The sequence below is a fragment of the Ipomoea triloba genome, chromosome 5 (assembly GCF_003576645.1).
Source record: "Ipomoea triloba cultivar NCNSP0323 chromosome 5, ASM357664v1".
Taxonomy (NCBI): Eukaryota; Viridiplantae; Streptophyta; class Magnoliopsida; order Solanales; family Convolvulaceae; genus Ipomoea; species Ipomoea triloba.
In genome coordinates this window covers 22,722,375-22,740,218 of record NC_044920.1, presented here as the reverse complement: position 1 = coordinate 22,740,218, position 17,844 = coordinate 22,722,375, and the positions used below count along the sequence as shown (strand labels likewise).

The window sequence follows — 17,844 nt, the reverse complement described above, 5'->3', positions numbered from 1 at the left end:
AGGTTCATTATATTTTATATATATAATTTTATTTTTAGTATACTACCTAAAAATAACACATAGTACCCTAAAAATGAACCTATAGTATCTTAAAAATGAACACATCACTAGTTTACCTTGCAACGTGAACTAGTATAATTTTACAATTATACCATGGATCAAGGTCCACCTTGCATTGAAAAGCCTAGTCCAAAACGACATTCAAATTATATACTTGCAATTAACATATTATGTACATTCAGTTAATAGATTAAGTACCTATAAATAAATTGAAGGTATATAATATATTAATTGTAATATGTTCATAATTTATTAATTGAAGGTACATAATATGATAACTGCATGTACCTAATATGTTAATCAATGTTGCAAAAATCCCGCCTATGCGCCGATTAATCCCCGCCTAGGCGCTAGGCGCCCACCGGCGCCTAGCGTATCACTTTAAATGGTGGTCTAGGCGGTTAGCCAGCTAGGCAACCGCCTAGGCCTCCTGGGAGCCGACTAGACCTCCTAGGCCACCTAGTCGGCTAATTAACTATTTTTTTTTTAATTTATGCGTTATTTCACTCAAAATAACATCGTTTTGAACAAAATAACTCTAAATTTTACAAACTCTAAATAATTTTTACGTTAATATTTAATATTTTAGTATTAACTATTAAAGTATTATATAATTTATAATTATTAATCCTTAAAAAATTAAAAATACTTAAACAAATTTTTAAAAAATAAAAAATAAAATAAAAAATACAATGGCGCCTAGGCGTTAGGCGCTCCCCGAGCGCCCGAGGAACGCCTAGCAATTTTTTCAACCATGATGTTAAATTTAATATGTACATAATTTCTCAATTCAAGTTATGTCTTTGGTTTTTTGTTTTGTTTTTTGTTTATGTGTTAATAAAGATATACATTATACTTTAAATGTTGGTTAATGTGAATATAGAGTTATTTTTTATGTGACCAATAAAAAAGGGATAATGTTATAAATCATTTTTTAAAAATTTGTAAACTTTTAATCTCTGAATTATTCAACATATTGAGCCCTTAACCTTTTTTTCTGAAAAAAAAAATTGTAGTTGATTCTTTGCTTTAAAAATTGTAATTTATGTCACTCCATAATATACTAATTATCAATGTTACTCCTGAATTATTAGTGGTGTAAATTTTACCTTTCAATTTTTAAAACGTATAAATATTGCTCCTCCCGTATCGACAGAATGAGCAACATTTACACCAAGATTAAAACAATTAAAAATAAATTTAACTCAAAATTCTTAATACATCAACCATTAATATAATTAAATATTTAAAAAATAAATTTTAACTCAAAATTTTTATGGTCAAATTAAAAAAAAAAAAAAAAACTCTCGGTGGATAAAAGACCCCCAAAAAAACCTCAAAATGTATTTAAACTTTAAAGTAAAATAAAAAATTTAAAAAATAAAAATTTCAAACCGACCGTTGGGTTGTTTATTTTTCTATTCAAACCTGGACTTCTGGTTTCACGGTCTCCCATACTTCCTCACTCACAAGTCACAACAAAGATTGAAGAAATCGACTCAAGAACGACGGACAGAACTTGGAATCCGCGTCGAGACGGCACCATCACCGGCCATAGGACGATGAGTTCGTGGTGAGGAGGTTGGGGGCGACGACGGAGGGATGGAGGAAGCGAGACGGCGGCACCGAGTGTAGGTTTGGTTTAGTACTGTAAACTCCTCTTTTGACAATTTTGAATTCATTTTTTTTCTGCCTTTGATTCTTCAACTTATTAACATCATATATTAGTTTTCTTTTGATCTCCAGAGGGAGGGAGACCGGCCGCCTCTGTTATCCCCATACAATCGGTAAAAGAACACTGTGTGTATAAATTATGTGTATATTGATCTGATGACATTATATAATGATATGTGTAGGCTTTGCATTTCGGATATGAACCTTTTTCTTTATACATATGGCATTGGTTTCTTTCTTTTTATGGAAGTATAAGTTTAATATTGCTTTAATCTGTGAGATTTGAATACAGTTGATGGCTTTATTTTAATTCCCATCTTTTGAGTCCACCTAATGCTGATTTCCTGTACGTGATAATCTTATATTTTGCCCCTTTTTTTTTCATTTTAATGGTAAGAATTACACTACTACAGAAACAACATATAACGTCGGTTATTCATAAAACCGACGTTGTAAATAAAATAAAAAAAATAAAAATTAATAATTACATACGCGACGTCGGTTATTTAAATAACCGTCGTATGTCATATTTTTTTTTATAAAAACTATATAACGTCGGTTATTTATACAGAACCGACATTGTAAATCAAAAATAAAAATTAATAATTACATACGACGTCGGTTATTTATTAAAAACTAAAGTAAGACGTCAGGTTCATATCAAACCGACGTCATATGTTTTTTTTTTTTTTTATAAATTTAAATCTGTTCTCACTATAGGTTAGGGACTTAGGGTTTAATTATCTTCGTTCTTCTCTTCGCTCTGTTTTCTCCCGACCTCTTCTCTCTTCTCTTTGTTTCTCACTCTTTTCTCCCGACGACGCCACCGTCCACAACCGCCATCCGCCGCCGCTGCTGCCGCTACCATCTTCGACCGCCCCAACCACAGCCGCTGTCGGTCCCATCCGCCCCAGCCACAACCGCTGTCAGTGCCATCCGCACCAGCCACATCCGCGACCGCCTCAACCGCTGCCAGCCGCTGCCAGCCACCGCCGCTTACCGGTCACCGTCGCCACCAGCCCTTCCACCTACATTGTGAGTTTTGATTTATTTTTTACAATATTGTTTAAATTTAGTACTTGAACTCAACCCTATTTTGCTAACTTATTTCTCTTTTCCAAATTGGATAGATATTTTAATCTAATATTAAATTAGAAAATTTGCAAAAAAAAAAAAAAAAGTTCAAATTCAATACCAGAAAATGTGTATGTATTGTACTGTGCCTCTAATACATAGTGTTTACTACCTTTGTATTTCAATATTCAAAAATCTCTAGACATTGGATTAGCATTTTGTGTTGATAAATAAATGATTCTTTTTATTGTATCATTTTGAGTTGATAAATAAATGGTGCTGCCAGTTTCTGGATTGCGTAGTGGAATCTTTTAAAGTGAGAATGATTATCTAGATGATGAACTATAAGTCTTTTACTTGTGTCTTATGCATTTGGACAGTTTGGGATTTGATTTTATTTCCTTTTTAGAATAAGTATGCGTGTGCTCTTGTTGTATATAATGAAAACAATCTGCTCGTTTTCTTTTCTGAATTCAACACATTTTATGGCCTTTAAGTTTTCACTTTTAATATTGAACATCATCAATATTTACTGTTTATTTTACACCATCAAATAGATGTGCCATGCATTTCCAGAGTTGTGGAATATAGAGAAAAGGTATGTTTGCACACAATTTTTTCCTTTGTGTTACACAGCTAGATAAGTATCCATCTTATGGTTATCTGAAATCCCTGCTCATTAGGTTTGGCTCAGTCATATTTGGGGCAATTCAATCTAAGATACAGCTAAGAAGAGGAACCAAGGGCAAGTTGGTGCTTAGGATATACACGGTTCCACTTCCTATTACAGTAATTGTAATAATTTTTATAATTAGTGAGCGAATTAGATATCAATCATATCATCAAGGAAAAAACTGAAAAAAGAGAAACCTGCCCTTACTGGTAGCACTTGGAGAAGTAATGCTTTTTAGTTTTGATTTTGATATCTGCAATTGCGTCTTAGTCTTGCTTTTGTTCTCTAACTCCATGTTTTGCAGACACTTACAGATGCATTGTTGCCAGTTTCATTTGCATGATTGATAATGGCATCGGTCAGTTTTGATCTGTGGTGTTTTTTTTATGACAGTCTGATTAGATAATGTTTGATTCTCTAAGGACACTTCAATTGATGGATTTGTCTGTGGAGACACTCAAGGTCTGATCTTTTGCCTTTTATTTTACTGGAAAGTCTACCTTGATAATGATATGTGTTTCTTTATTCGCAGTGACTTAATTAAATGACTCTTGTTTCTTGCAAAATGATCAAATATGTTATCAGTCACTGCATTTGATCATTAGGCAATTATATCTATTCATTCCCTGATTAGTTCCATTTGTGTTGATCATTAGGCAAACAATATGGCTCTTATGGCTCTCAATTATCTTGTTCTCTTCTGCACTATCTTCCAGGTAATAATTTAGGTAGCTTTTCACTTAAAAGCAAATGCATCTTTTTTTATCTAGACTAGATGTTACACATTAAATTGAAAGTTTTATGGCTTACACTGACAATCTTTTGTATATTTCTTTGTCGTATTGTGTGGATGCAGATCATTCAATATGTGGAATTATATGCAAGTATAGATGCCTTAACTATGCAAGTTTTTCTCTGTATGTTTTTAGTTAGTTCATGAGACAAACCTTAAGTTTTTGATTAATTTAGTGTTAATAGTGTTATGTGTTGATAAAATTTTTTAATTAACATTCCAGATGTAGTGGGATTCTTATTCTTCCATAGACCATAGTAGGTTGATAATGCCTTTATTTCTGCTTTTAAAAAAACTATTATTTATGTTTTCTTCTGGCGAATGGTCTTTTTCCACTAATGATTTCCAATTTTTATCTTAGATTCTTGGTAGTTGCTATTTGTTTGTTTGCCTCATTCTCCTTTTTGGAACTTTCTGCTTCATTTTCATTTCATCTTACTCTTTACGGCTCCTCAATGTGAACCCATGGCAATTTGGTTATGCTTCTGTTTGTTTGTATGCTTGATTGATTGTGATACACTACCACCCATTTTATTCTTTTGGAATTTGTTGGTGATTTCCCTTTTGACATTGATCCATTTTCTCTCATGCAGTATTTTCACTTCTGCTGTCTTATTTGACATATTATTCTTCCATTTAGTCTTCAAAAGCGAATCCATAAAGGTCATGGCATTTTCTACATTTGCATAGCCTGCTGGTTCTGGTTTTGTGTGCGATCATATGTCTGAATTTTGCTTAACTGAGATCTGTTTTATATCTAAGAGCAGGGGTAGGGGGGCTGTTAAATAAGGGTTCTTCTTGCATACATCCTTAGTCTCCCTTACCCTTATTGATTTGAGTGTCTCACATGTTTTGGTATAGCATACACATTGAGGTGGGAGTACCTTGGAGTAGATGATAAAGTAATATGCTGTTTGATGCTTTGATGAATAGCTGTATGGTGGAGGAGGTGTTGGAATGAAAAAAAAAAAGAAAAAAAGAAGAAGAATAGAGAAGGAAATAAGAAGGGATATGGGGGATTGTTTGGTGTATGGAGAGCCATTGCTTAGCACATGAGTCGCATGACCTACCCCGGTTAAACCACATAGATCTGTGCGGGGATGGTTGACTTGTGTGCTAAGGGTGGTGGTGAGGGAGCCATTGCTTGGTCACACTAGTCTTAAGCCTTCAGTGGTAAAATACGGAGCTCCGTACACTTGAAGGTGATTGGTGGGATCAAGGGTGGAGTTGGTGAGTTCTATCGCTTGGCTTGAGGTTCATAAAGGTCCCTGGGGAGAAAATACAGAGCTCTGTACCCCGGGGATTGAGGCTTGAGTCAAGGGTAGAGGGTGATGATTTTTACTATTCGGGTATCGGTCCCACCCTCTTGTGTGGGACTGAAAACATGATGATTACAATTTTGAGATTGATATATGGTTTGGGAGTACAGGATATATGCATTTAGAACTCTTAGAAATGGTTAGCCTTACTAGGCTCTTGTTTATGTACATAGCAGTTGAGCAGCTTTAGTGAAGGCTTTAGCCTCGTTGTTGCAGAGGTCACTTTTGGGCCCTGTGTGTATAGACTCTTTTTTTATCTATGAAATTACAGTTAAAAAAAAACACATTTTTTCATGACTTCCTTTCCTGAAGATGTTTGCCTTCTGTTAACTGTTAAGGTAGTATATCTATGATTAACTATCTTCAGAGTTTGATATTCTCAAATGATGTGATTCGGAGTACTGGTTTAAGAAAGCCACTCGATTTGGAAATTTGATCAATTATTCTTCAGTTCATATGATTTCAAATTTAATTGACTTCTTTGTATTGTTTTAAATTTCCTTTCCAAGTTGAGCATGAAATGTATTCCAGATTGTCTGTCTTTAGCATAATCTAATTTCTAGTGTTACTGGTGAAGTTGGATCTCGTATGGATATGGATGGGGTTGCTCTTCTATGATTCTATCACTAGGGCAAATGGGAGTTCAGGAGTTGTTATTATTAAGAACTATAAATTTGAAACTAATGAGAGATTCACATGCTTGTAGTAAGTTGCCAAGACGAAGCATGGTTCGATACAACCAGCATTTTTGAATCTGACTCAGATGGTGATGATGATGATGACTTCAGCAGTGTTCATGGTGGTAATCAACATAATATATATTACTTAAATTCCTATCAATAACTCTTGGTATGCATTGCTTAATATAATTTATGATCCACATGGCCGTACCACATGAACTCAGTGGTCGTAACTTCTTCATGGGGTGGGTTATTTGTGACAGCTTTAACATAATTATTAGATTTATCTTCTTGTTTTCATCTTCTTTGACATGCTTGCTATTTTAACTCAACTTTTTAAATTAATTTTTGTATTCCCTCCTTAGGGACGGTTAAGAGTCCCACTGAAACCAAGGAGAGAAAACGAGAGAGAGACAACAGGTCAGATGCGCAGGACCCAAGGTCCCAAGCCTTCTCTTCAACTTATTAATATCCAACATTGCTTTTTCTAATTTTCTTTACTATTAGTGAAATATAATTCTCAGCTTTACTATTACATGCAGTTATCATATTAGTTTTGAGTAAAAGCAAAACAGGTTGAGTGGATGATATTCAAGGTCTTGATAAACTGCAGTATCTGGTTAGTACTGTTTTGCTTTTACTCAAATCTTTTTTATTTATTTATTTATATTATTTGTTGTATGTGAAGATGTGTGCTGTTTATGGAATATGAATACTTTTTTCACATAAAAAAAGGCCATACTAAGAATCTGAAATGAAGTTTGTTTTTATTACAATATGCTGACTGAATACTTTTGGTTCTAGCACTGTATTTATTTCCCAAGGCCATTTGACTCTTGTGCCATGTTTATTTTTAGATGATGCTCGCATCTGGCACTACAGTGTTTATTTCTGGAGTCAATTCAATTATGACTATATCAAGATTATTTTCAAGTTCCTTGGTTATGCTGAATTTTTTGCCACAGTTTTGTTAAATTTTCAACCTTAGAACATATGTTCTAGTTTGAGGGAGAGTGTTACGTTGTACATATAAAACCCTAGCATAACCCTATTATAGCACTAGCCCATTATGCATTGCATACCTAATTACCTATATAAACATGCGGATCAGTATCAAAATGTACATCATAACATAATTAATATGCTGCTTATGCCTGATGTTTCCTTAATACATGCCTTAGTGATAGCTTATATTAGTTTCTTTTTTTTTTTGCTTGTGATTCATAGGTACAAGCCAGCAGCATTATCAAATCCTGAGTCATTTGCTCACATCAACCGAATTCGCTGAATATTATAACACTGTGCCTGGTGGTAGAATCAGATACAGATGATGATATGGCTTTACAGTCTCAGGTATAAGTTTGCTTTTTCACTTTTTCTATTCACAAGTTTTTTAAGTTTCAGACGAAATTGTGCATGGATATCGGAATCTATAAAGAGGATCTGCCATTTTAATATTTCATTTTTTCAAAAAACAAACAATTTCTCTTTTCACTTCTTCAGTAGACATACTACAAGGAAAGAAAATGGTGTACTGGGTATCTGCTTATCTCATAGTGCATAAGTTATTGCATGAATTTTCATTTTTTAAAAACAAAACTTTTTCTCTTTTCACTTTTTCAGTAGGACATAATGCAACAAATGAAAATGGCCATACTATGTTATTTGCTATAATGCTTATTTTACTTTTCTTCTGACATCTATTTACTTAATCAACTATAGATTAATGACAAATATATGTGTTCTCAACTGTCAACCAAAATAATAATTCATCCTTAATTAAGAGAAATAAACTGTTTTTAATCAAGGGCTTGTGAATGACCCATTTTCTAACTCATATAATCCGGGTGGAGAAATCATCATAACTTTGCTACAATAAATGAACCTTTAGAGTCGCTCAGCACAAATCCCAAACCTACCTTGGATTGTTTGTTGCTTGTTGCATCAATGTCGTTCACTTTGAGCCACCTTTGAGGAGGTTTCTTCCAATTCACTACATTATCAGCTCTTGTGGCACCTTTTAAATTTTTTTTATTCACCGCATAGAGAGGCATCCTCATCAGTACAAAATGCTCAACCCAAACAGCAACCCCAAGGTTCCATAACGGAAGTGCAGTGGGCAATTGAGAATTTTACTTCCTCTTTTAACCGCATCTCCATGCGGAGCGACATTGTCTAGTATGTTTGATGTGTTAAAGATCGAAACGGTTCACAACACTTAATTATAATAGCAACTTGGGCTGAGAATATTTCTAGTGTAAGCTCTCTATCTGTACGCTCCTATGCTACATATTTCATAGCATATTTCTATATGAGATGGGATGATGTACAATGAAAATGGATTGCCTATTTATAGCAAATTCAAGTGAATATTAGCCTTAGATTTGTGTCTAGAATTGTGCGTATTGAGATTTACAATTCCTGCAAACACTTAATGCAAATCTACTTCCTGACACAATTCTTTAATTCCTTAGCTTAAGCTTTAACTAAAACCTTAACTAAGAGCCTTAGCTAGAACCTTAGCTAAAAGCTAGCTTAGCTAGCACCTTAACTAAAAGCTTAGCTAGAACCTTAACTAAAACCTTTGGCACCAAACTTGACTTTATTCTTTACAGGATGAACTTGGAATATAGACGTCTTCAGTGGCAAAACGCAGAAAACTAATCCAATTTATGAAGGAGATTAAGAATTTACCTTTGAGAGAAAGGCCTAGGTCGAGGAAGAAGGTCGGAGATGCCTTGGCCAAACTTACTCGTTAGTGGGAAAGGGAACATGGTCAATAGAACTTGGGAATCGTAATGTATAGGTTAGGATCATTTTTACGCTCGAGTCCAAGTATCAAGGAAATCACTGGAACTTACAAGAGTAGTCGCAAACGTGATGCTGGATTTATTCCACAATTTTTTATTTCCAGCAGACAATCAACAAGAGACAAAAGGTTGGTTGATCCCATTCGGCGAAAGAATGCAAATTCCCCTAATTGTAGCCCAGCATGCAGTAGCAAAGTCACACTTAATAAAAAGATGGGAGATGGTTTCACTATCTAAATTCCTAGTGGTTTAGTGTTTTTAATATGAAAATATGATATGGTAGTTTATATGTGAAGATTCCTGGAGAGAATTTGAGAAAGTTTTACAAAATGACCAATATGTTATTTAATAATTTGAAAATTTAAAATAAATTGTTAATGATAACAACATTTATTAAAGAGGGAAATTTATATAAGATAATAATTAATTAATTGAATTTACAATTTAGGTATAATTAATGGATTAGAAACATCATTTTCTCTAAAATAAATATAGGATTTCATAAGAGCATATTTGGTTTGAGGAACAAAAATTGGGAGGATGGAAATGCAATTTCCTAAAGAATTAAGAAAAAAACACACTTTTTAAGTCCTTAATTATTTTTTGCAATCAGCATTTGACATATTTATCACGAAAAGATCAGATTAATATGAATTTGATATGAGTCACACTTACATTTTAGACAAAATTATGACAAATGACAAGTAAAATAAGATTAATATGAATTTGATATGACACAAAAAATGATAACACAAGATATATACACATGCTATATATTTACTTATTTTTTCAAATATGATTTAGGTACATAATTTGTGTTTATAGGCACAAAAATTCATAATATAAGACACAATTACTAATTCGTTTTAGATTTAAAATTCATACTCTTAAACTACAGAATTTCATCACCTATGACACTAAAACTCACAATATAAGATACATACACATGCACAAGGGTCCACAGTTCACACTGAGCTCTGATCCATGGTATAAGGATTGCGTTTTTTTAGGGACCCTTTGAATGTAGAAAAAAGAAAGAGCTATCAGGTGCACATTGGGTACATTTTGCACCTAACAAACACTTGCATGTGTGTCCCCTGTTGGGGTTCAAACCTATGATCTCTCACTTGGGAGGGTCACAGCTATGCCGCTTAACCACAATGCCTAGATATTATAACTTGTATCAACAGGAATAAATGTAATATGAATAAATATTATTTTCTTCAAACAACTTTGTTGCAGGTCAAGAAGTAAATCCAGAAAATAAATTCTAAAAAAAAAACATTTTGTGTAATATTATTCCTTTAATAGTTTGATTTAGTTTGGAGAATCTCAACTTGATGAAATCAGATGAATTATTATATGTTTTATCTACAATTCATATTCTCTTCCAAAAGATGAGTCGACAAAAGCACGTAGAATATGTAAATTAGGGTAACTCAGTAATTAAATAAACATAATCAAATGTCAGTGTGCACTAAGAACCTGTTCATTTTGAGAGAAAATCCCACTTTTCATTTATCAATTGTTACAAATGATGTAATTTAATCTCATATTTTCAATTTTAACAGACAGCCAAATGTTGTTTTAGTAATAGGGCACGATTTTTGGCAGAAGAATCACCAAACAGCTCAAAGATGACCAGACAAATAACAAAGAAAACAATGTAAATTGCATCAAACAAATCTGGAAATCATCTCAATTAGATTATATTAATACAAGGGATTTTCTGGATTTCTTTTTGGGAGGAAACAAACGAGATCTCAGAGACTCCAATGTAATACCCATCCCCAAACCCTGCCCAAACCCGAACCCGACGCCGAGGCCACACCCCATTCCCACACCAAACGCCACTCGGAGGTGATTCCACGGCGAGCCTCCCAGACCCACACCTCCGACCAGTCCCAGTCCCACTCCGACGCCGCACCCAATGCCGGCGCCGCCGCCGGGTCCCAGCACAGCGCTCTCTATTTTGGAGCAGTTTTCTTGGAAGAAGTCGGGGACCGACGATTGCTTTTGCCTTTTGTATTTGGCTCCCTTGAGATCCCAGAACTGATTTGTGTCTGTCCTGTGGAGGGCATTGAGGTGAAGTGCTTTCCCCTTCTTTTCTCTGTTCATCGCTGGGAATTGAGAAAGGATAAGGCGTTGACCCCTCGGTGTCGTCGGCGGAGAGAACCGGAGGTGAAAGGCCCATGGCTGTTTATATAATTGTTCCTTTTAGGCCCATAGTTGTTTAAAGGCCCCCATAAGGCCCAGATTTTGCCATTTTGTGTGTGAAAAAAATTGATTGTAATAATCAGACCAAATATATAAGGGAAATGTCAATTAGTCCTTTAAATTTTTTTAAAGGTGTAATTATACACATCAATAATTTATTTTGATGCAATGAGACCCAAAAATCGGTTAATGACCTTCTATCATAGGTTATTAAGATTTCGGCTACTCTGCGGTGAAATTTCAGTTGCCGGTCGCCGGTCACAGAGAAGGTACAAAGAAGGTGACCATAGTGGTTGCCTTCCCGCTGGAGAAGGTGACCGAAATATGGGTCACCTTCTCGTTGGAAAACGCGACCACAGTGGTCGTAGTTGAGAAGGCGACCATTGTGGTCGCTGGTCGCCTTCTCATGCCTTCTCCTGTGGAAAGGCGACCCAGATCTAGGCTGCCTTCTCGCCTAAGAAGGCAACCTTGGTTTAATTGCACATACCTTGGTTATATGTAATTTTTGTACTAGTGTTATATTAGGATAAAGTAGATAAATATTCTAATTGCACATATTTTCAAAGTTTGATAGTTTAATTGCACACATTTTAAGTTTAATAGTTTATTTAAAAAGTAAGTTTAGTAGTTTAATTGTATAAAAGTTATAAGTTCATTTATTTTTTTTGATACTTTTTCCCTTTATTTGTACTAGATCATTTTTTTTTTTGAATACTACTAACTCTATTACAATGCAGTATCTGTTCATAACTACTTTCTCAACCTATTGAAGCACAAGAGTCAGTATTGACTCCACTAAGGCCCACCACCTCCCGTATAAAGGGAAGGGTTTGATGCCACTGGACTACAAGGTCCTTGGCTTGTACTAGATCATTTGGAAACACTACAACTTAAATTTGTTTTACGAACATTACAACACACTTTTAGAAACTTTCAAACTAATTTTTTTTAATACAACTGACTCTATTACATTGTAGTATCTGTTCATCTATACTTTTTCAACATGTTAAACACAAAGAGTCAATGTCATTGCATCCACTGAGATTCGATCTCATGACCTCCAAACTAATTTTATTTAATTAAGAGTGTGTGAGTGAATAAGTATGAATATCTAACTCTCGGAGTTTAACACATACTACAAAAGGCTCCCCTCCTCTCCTACCTTCTTTAGGGTTTCCTTATTGAATCTTAAATATTGAAGGTGTTCCCTAAGCGCTAAGAGCATCACCATCAATGTGTTTTAAGGAGATAATGTCAGAAATTTTGTCATGGTGGCATGAGAGAGAGTGTTTGGAGTTCATATACTAATTAGGAGTTATTGGCTGATAATTCTGACATAAAAAAGGAAGCAAAGCCTATCTGCTGTGCGCGAACGCGCACAGCAGCGCCTATGCGGGCACGTGCAGTGCACACGCCCGCTAGGCGCGTCTGACAACATCAATTATATATATATATATATATTTTAAATTTTGAATTGTTTTATTTTTTTCCTCCCACCCCATTTTCTCTTTCCTAATCACACTCACAAAAACTCCTCAATAACCACAAAAAATCCCCACTGATAAGGATGCTCTAAGGCCTCTACTCCTGGACATGTGGCCTAGTTGCTATCAGTATGTTGCAAGGTCATCTCTTTTTAAATGTGTCAAAATCTATCTACCTTTTTCACTCTAATGGCTTAATTTGTCTCAAATCTTTTAAAACTTTGAACATTAAAATTGTAGACAAGTGTTTTAACTTTCTATAAACACTTACTTGAATCACCTCAATTAAATTTCAATTGACAGAGATTACAAATATTCTCTTAACAGATCACAAGTCACATATTTTGCCAATTAAAAAAAGAATTAATACCTCCAATGGTCATCCGAGTATTAGCGATTTACCAGCTGTGATCCCTCGACTTTTAAATGACCTTCAAGTTTTAAAAAATAACCACCCGTGATCATTTTAAGACGTCTCGTGGTCATTTTAAACTCAGGTTATTTTAAGAATTAGGATCACGAGTGGTTATTTAAAAATAGAGGGACCACAACTAGTAAATCGCTAATACTTGGAGGACCATTGGAGGTATTAGCTATTTATAAAAATCTTTAAAATATTAATGAGTTGAACATCATATTCTACCAAAATAAATAAGATACAAGCAAAATTACTATAAATATATAATATTAGAAATAAATGCATTTAAGCACTTATCACAAATAAATAAATAAATAAGGAATTGCAATAGTTATTAAAACTGAAATTAACTCATGTCATTTCATGACGTGATTCTCCCAAGTGAGAGGTCATGGGTTCAAGCCTTAGTGGGGGCAATGTTGACTTTGTTGAGCTTCAGTAGGTTGAGAAAGTATATAGACAGATACTACATGTAACAGGGTCAACAGTATTAAAAAAAAAAAAAAAAAAAACTCATGTCATTTCATTATCCTTGCTTGCTGTGATCTTTATTTATTGTTCTCTTAATCAAATTATAGTCAAGGAAAGAAAGTAGATCAGATAGATGACTTAATAATCACAAAGTGCCACTTTGAGTTAGTCAACTAGGGACAATTTAGACTAATTTACTTTCTGACTATAATCACAAGTCAAGCTTCATCCGGAACGCACCTTCGTGTAGTAGTTGTGAACTTTTCCGTAGATTTAAAAAAAAAAAAAAAAAAAACTTTTTTCTCAATTAAAAAAAAAAAAAGAAAAAAAAGTGCAAAAGTGGTACAATAATGTTGGTGCAACAGATCAGCAAATGAGAACCATCTTGATCGATCATAAGCGTTAATTTTTGTTCAACTTAACAGTTCCTTCACATTTATGGATTACCACCATGAAAGATCCTTTCTCTAGCAATTGATCCCTGCAATTTTCCAGCAAAATAAGATACAATTATCCATATTAATCTCATTTCATTATCAAATAACCACATCTGCTTGCACTTTCACCAAGATGAAGGGCATAGTGATACTAAGCACAGAGACAAAAACATGAACACTAATTAGGATTTATGGAAATATACCTGTTTTTGCCAATCAGTGAAACATGTTATGACACAAAGCAGAAGGGATTGCACTGTAGCCCCTGAATTTAGTCCAATCCAAAGGCCCTTCCCTTTTAAGTGAACAACAAAGCCAAGTACTATGGCCACTGGCATTCCGACCAAATAGAATGCTCCTAGGTTGACGTATGCTCCCAAATGTTGCCACCCGCTTCCTCGTGCAACTCCTGGATTATGCAGAATAGAAATTTTCCGGGCATTAGATAATAAGCTCATGCTCTTAAAATGAAAAGGACAGTTATGACTTATGAGTGCACAAACCAGAGAGAACAGCCTGGATGCAGTCCATTGTGAGTAAGAGGCAAACGAAAGGAACCATTTCGCGTAGGTAATCCACAACTGCCTTCTCGTTACTGAATGCATAGCCCAGGACACGGGAGGAGCCGAGTAGAGCTGCATTTGCTATTATTGCCTCTGCAATCGTAAGCAAAAGTGCAGCCCAGACAGCAGCGCGGGCTGCTTCTGCATTTCCTGCGCCTAGTTGATTTGAAACTCGAGTGCTGCAAACAAGAATTCTTTCTCTCAACATTGTTTCATTCACAAAACACGTGTCTGCTCCAACTACAAATTACTGAATCTTGACGTAGTACGAGTTTCAGAGCAGACCTTGCACCAGCGCCAATGGAGAATGGCACAAAGTAATGCATCGAAGCAATCAATAGGCTGTTTCAGAAACAAACACGCTTTAGTATCAAGAGCAAAATCATCTGGATTAGGAGCCTAGGACTTTAGCATACCATACTGAGAGCACTGAAGTCTCGAGTTGAGGATTAGGCAAGAGACCGGAGAGCAATACAATTATTTCAGATGTCCACCATTCAAGGCTGAAATATTCAAGACCATTAGATGCAAAGCGAAATTAAGCTAGAGTTCTATTATGTTTAATAAAAGAACGGCGAGCAAACTATACCAAACCATGCTAGCAGAAGGGACGGCCAAGCGGAAGAACTCCCCTACTCCAGTAAAAACATCTTTTGATGAGAAACAGTTGACTGAGTTGAGGGTCTTCTTGCAGGATGAAGAATAACGAACATAAACACCAAGTAGGATCACATTAACCCAATATGATAAACCAATTGCTAATGCGGCTCCACCACTGCCCATGTTTATCTTAAATACTAATGCCCAGCAAATTAGAACATGAAAACATAAAGACGCTATTGAGCTTAACAGCATCGGAAGGATCAAGCTCTGTGTTTGCAGGTAACGAACTTGAGCTTGAAGAATAGCATATGGAACCAAGGTCGCAATCAGCCATGTAGAATATCTCCCTGCTTCTGTCGAAATCAGTGGGTCTTGGCCTATAAAGATTAGAAGTTTATCCATGAAAATCCACAGAATAGATATCGGAATACACACTGCAATGAGAGATATTATGGCTGCATAGGTGTATACTCCTAGCTTCTGGTACTGTTCAGCTCCATAAGCTTGGCCACACAAAGTCTCTAGTGCACTAGCCATTCCAAACTGGTCATGAAGTTCAATAACCAATTAGCCACAGTAACAGTTCCACACATCTAGACATTGAAATACCCACATAAACATGTGTAAGAGGTACGAAATGTTGGGCAGAAGCCGATGAAGGGCTAAATCCAGCACAGGCGGCTAGGGGATTATTGGAAAGAGGCCTAAAAAACCAAGTTCAGGACGATGTGACTAAGGATTGTTGGACAGAGGCCTAAAGAACCAAGTCCAGCACCATGTAGCTAAGAATTGTTGGACAGAGTTAAGGGCCAAGTCCAACACCCTACCTCTCGAAAATATGGCAGTATAAAGAAATAAAATCCGGCCTTCACTATCAGCTATAGCTTTTGGCTAACAAGTGGTATCAAGTGTATCTTTCAAGGCAATTAGATATCAAGGGAAAGAATAAAGGCTAACAATTTTATTAACTATCAAAAGTAAAAACCTTTGCGTATGAAAAAAAATATCAAACAGAAGGTGGGTAGAGAAGGGCAACTTACGAGAAGGCTGAAGCCGGTGACGTTGGTGATGGAAGTGGCGATGGCGGCGCCGGAGAGGGATAGCTCACTGAGATGCCCCACCATCATCATGGCCACAACCCTCAATAAGTGCTGGGAAACAGTGACCACCACCATGGGTATGGCTATGAAGCTCACCTTCTTGAACTCCACCACAAACGCTCTCCTCTCCACCTTTTTTTGCAATAGTAGAGCTTCCTCCATCTTCACCCTATCACCAAATTCTGCACTCATTTCCTTTTCGCCTCACTAATTTCTTGAACAGAATTTGAACCTTCTTCGCACCGAATCATGGGTTTTAAAGAATCTGTGTTCTTCTAATGTATTTTAATCGATACCGCTGCGGATTTATTTTTAAAAGAGTGATATCGCATTGCTGTGCTGTCGTTATATTTAATGAGATGTTGAAGGTGTGATATATTTTTTGAGAAAAATGTAATCTTAATCTCTCAATTATTACTTGCTACCAATTTTAATCCCTAACTTTTTATCATGGTAATATATATCTTTACTCTTAAAAAAAATTACAGTTTTAACACCTGAAACAATAAAATTATTAAATTCTATTAAATTTTTAAGTAATATATGTGGATTTTAATATTTTTAATGTTTTTTTTTTAAATTATAATCTTGTTTATAAAATACAAAATATGATTTTTAACAGGATCGTGTAAGAAAAATAGGGACGATGTACCACAATTGAAATGGAAAAATTTAGCGAAGAATGTTGTAAAATCTCTATTTTGCATATGAAATACCAAAACTGACAATGTTATAAAGAACAAAGATAATAAAATTTTAAAATATCCATGTACTAAGTAAAATTTTAATAGAATGTAATAGTTTTGTTGGTCTATAGTTAAAAATGCAAATGGGTCATGCCTGATACTGCAGTTGTGTTGAAAGAGACCTGCAGTTGCGCGGAACAGAGGCCGTTTCATCTGTCTGGAACTGCAGTTTTATTAAACTGATACTGCAGTTGTGTTGAACGGATGAATGACCTCTGTATATGTTCAACACTACTACAGTATCAGTTCAACACAACTGCAGCATCAGTTATGACCATGGTCCAAATGCATAGTGACCATGCTCCATGGTATAATTTGCAGACCTTCATTCAAAATTGGTTGGGCTGAGGATAGCTTAATATAATAACATGAGAAGAATTTTCATTATGGTTAGTGCGATCACAGCTAACATAATTAGCACGTTTTCTTAAAGGTATCTAGAGAGATAGAATCCACTAGACATGCATTAATGCATTATTATGATTTATGAAGGCATTGACAATTTTTAAGAAGGAAAGTATTGAGTTGACAAATTTAGGAAGAGCCGTAAGTATGGACAAAATTGTAAAAACATACTGTCATCAGCCCTGCTTTTAATTACGAGCAAATGATAATTAAAACTTAACCACTTTAAAGAATTGAGAAATATTATTTGAACTAAAATTGTGTAATTATGTTTAACATCTAATCTAAAAATTAATAAGTGTGATTAAATGTTATAA

General features: G+C 35.1%; 2 protein-coding genes across 11 annotated transcripts; one reads left to right on the top strand and one right to left on the bottom strand.

Moving 5' to 3' along the window:
* The first annotated feature begins 2,471 nt into the window (after positions 1 to 2,471).
* Positions 2,472 to 8,666, top strand: LOC116018906. Of its 10 annotated transcripts, XM_031258935.1 has the most exons (11): positions 2,472 to 2,769; positions 3,366 to 3,406; positions 3,492 to 3,603; positions 3,875 to 3,943; positions 4,138 to 4,197; positions 4,338 to 4,398; positions 6,300 to 6,395; positions 6,639 to 6,714; positions 6,816 to 6,892; positions 7,501 to 7,626; positions 8,320 to 8,666. In XM_031258935.1, the coding sequence occupies exons 4-9, from the start codon at positions 3,887 to 3,889 to the stop codon at positions 6,835 to 6,837; spliced, it is 372 nt and encodes a 123-aa protein (XP_031114795.1). In that variant the 5' UTR covers positions 2,472 to 2,769; positions 3,366 to 3,406; positions 3,492 to 3,603; positions 3,875 to 3,886; the 3' UTR covers positions 6,838 to 6,892; positions 7,501 to 7,626; positions 8,320 to 8,666. The 10 variants fall into 10 exon arrangements, 9 of the variants coding, with proteins under 9 accessions (XP_031114795.1, XP_031114798.1, XP_031114796.1 ...); XM_031258938.1 differs by lacking the exon at positions 3,492 to 3,603; XM_031258936.1 differs by having other exon boundaries at positions 3,503 to 3,943.
* Positions 8,667 to 13,779: 5,113 nt separating this feature from the next.
* LOC116019328 (protein DETOXIFICATION 14-like) lies at positions 13,780 to 16,701 on the bottom strand. Its single transcript, XM_031259485.1, has 7 exons — positions 16,317 to 16,701; positions 15,263 to 15,819; positions 15,090 to 15,176; positions 14,959 to 15,015; positions 14,614 to 14,852; positions 14,314 to 14,519; positions 13,780 to 14,154 (listed from the first exon to the last, which is right to left on the bottom strand). The coding sequence occupies exons 1-7, from the start codon at positions 16,566 to 16,568 to the stop codon at positions 14,110 to 14,112; spliced, it is 1,443 nt and encodes a 480-aa protein (XP_031115345.1). The 5' UTR covers positions 16,569 to 16,701; the 3' UTR covers positions 13,780 to 14,109.
* Positions 16,702 to 17,844: the final 1,143 nt, after the last annotated feature.